Source organism: Numida meleagris, unplaced genomic scaffold, assembly GCF_002078875.1.
Source record: "Numida meleagris isolate 19003 breed g44 Domestic line unplaced genomic scaffold, NumMel1.0 unplaced_Scaffold683, whole genome shotgun sequence".
Lineage (NCBI taxonomy): Eukaryota > Metazoa > Chordata > Aves > Galliformes > Numididae > Numida > Numida meleagris.
Window position 1 is genome coordinate 7,283 of NW_018364898.1, and position 1,936 is coordinate 9,218.

A 1,936-nucleotide genomic window follows, 5' to 3' on the forward strand; every position below is an offset into this window, starting at 1 on the left:
TCTGCAAAAATTCAGTCTCCCCCTCATGGAAACACCTCCCTGGATACCTACACCAGAGCACCAACCCCAGCCCGAGCTTCTCTGGACCCTCATGATGGCACCCCCTTCTCCTCCTGTATCTCCAGGTGTCCCCCAGTGACAGTGAGGATCTGACCTACGCCGAGATGCAAGCTGCCATCCCGTTCTCTCAGCCCTCCGCTTTCCACACTGCTCCTCAATCCCCCATTATCTACACCCAAGTGAACACTGGGTTACCGCGCTGATGGACTCCCCAGGTGCCTCATTTAAGGGGTGCCCTGAAGGGGACAGACCCTAAATTCCCTGCTTGGGATTCCCTGGTGTCCTGGTCTAACCCCAGACCAGCTATTTCCCCAGATCTAACAACCCCAAACTCTCACTGATGCATCCCAAATGCTTCCCAGTCACACCAAATGCCTAAACGCTCATCTCTTACCCCAAAATCCTTCTTTATCCCCTCAAATCTCTTCACACCCCCTGAGACCTCCAAATCCTCTTCCGTCCACTCCAAACCACTGCCACCATTCCTCTGAGACCGCCCGATCTGTCCCATTCTACCCCTCCTCTGGAGAGCCCCAAAAATATCCCTTTCCTCCCCTTGCTTCTCCTACAGATGCCCAATACATCCCCTATAGATCCCCCCAAAATTCCTTGCCTTCCATTCTGTCCTGCTTCTACCATTGGTCTTTGGGTAGAGAGCAATTGCTTTGTGCATCACTTGCTTTGGAAAAATATCTTATATATCTTTATATATCTTATATTCCTTATGTATCTAATATATCTTATATAAAAATATATTGGAAACATATCTTATTATCATTACTGTTGTTTCTCTATGTCTTTTCTGTCTAAGTAAACAGTTTTATCTCAACTTATGAATTCCACATTTTTTTCTTTCTGATTCTCTCCCTAAACCCACGGGGAGGGGTCAGTGTCTGAAGGGCTGTGTGGGGCTGAGCTGCTGCCGGGTGCCTGCACCGCAGTCCTTGTGGTGGGGGCCCAACGTGGGGTGCGAAGGGTGGAGATCCCGACAGATGTGAGCAGAGCGTGTTCCAACACAACTGCTCTCAGCGGGACAGCAGCCTCAGAGCTGCTGCTCACAGCGCTCAGCTCTTCCTTCACTCGCTGCCATCCCTTCCTCTCACGGCTTTTTCCTTCCCTGCGCTGGTGCTGGTTCTCATCTTGGAGCGCTGCCCTGGGCTTCTGGATGCTTCTGCCCATTTGCCTGCAGTGTGTGCTCATGTGACAGTGGCCATGGATGCAATGTGCTCCTTGTGCTCAGCAGTGCCATTGCTCTTGCATTCCAGGAACCACACTGCAGGATCTCCTCACACGGGCACCCTCTGCTCCACGCAAGGGTCACTGACAAAACACATTTTCGGACCTTTTGTGGTGTGCTTTGTATGCATCAAGAACAGGCCAGACAAGGCTGTTGCCATGACAACAGAGGCTGCAAAGCACGAGCTGCAGTGAGATACCAGTACAGCCTTGCTGTGTCCACTAATGGCACGACTTTCCCACAAGAAGCTTTCTGGTACAAAGACATTTTGGAGAAAAGTGTCCTGGTGAACTCTCTTTCTTAAGAGCTTGTGATGCTGCTTCTGCTCACCCAGCAGGCATCAAGGGATGCCCAGAGAAGCTGCATTTTCTGCTGTCTCCTTTTTGACAATCAGAGACTTCAGTCACTGAGGGAGCACTCTCAACCCCCCTCCCCCCCTCCTCCAGCACCCACAGCCCAGCACTGCAGTTCCTCAAAATGCATCGGCATCTCTTTTCTCCTCCTCCCTCTCTCACGTTCTTTCTCAGCTTCTCTCCATGTTCTCTCTTTCTTGTTCTCTCTCTTCCTCCTTTTCCTCTCTTCCTCATAGCCTAGATTTGCCTACAAGTAGCAGATAAGGCAAGAACACTCTTGTCAAAG

General features: G+C 50.7%; 1 protein-coding gene across 1 annotated transcript in view; it reads left to right on the forward strand.

The window, feature by feature from the left end:
• The window catches only part of LOC110391970 (T-cell-interacting, activating receptor on myeloid cells protein 1-like), a 2,605-nt gene extending 1,881 nt beyond the window's left edge, over window positions 1-724 (forward strand). Inside the window, exon 5 of the mRNA XM_021383917.1 lies at window positions 126-724. Coding sequence (XP_021239592.1) covers window positions 126-263 — 138 coding nt within the window. The 3' untranslated portion in view covers window positions 264-724. The remainder of the gene's footprint in view (window positions 1-125) is intronic.
• Window positions 725-1,936: the final 1,212 nt, after the last annotated feature.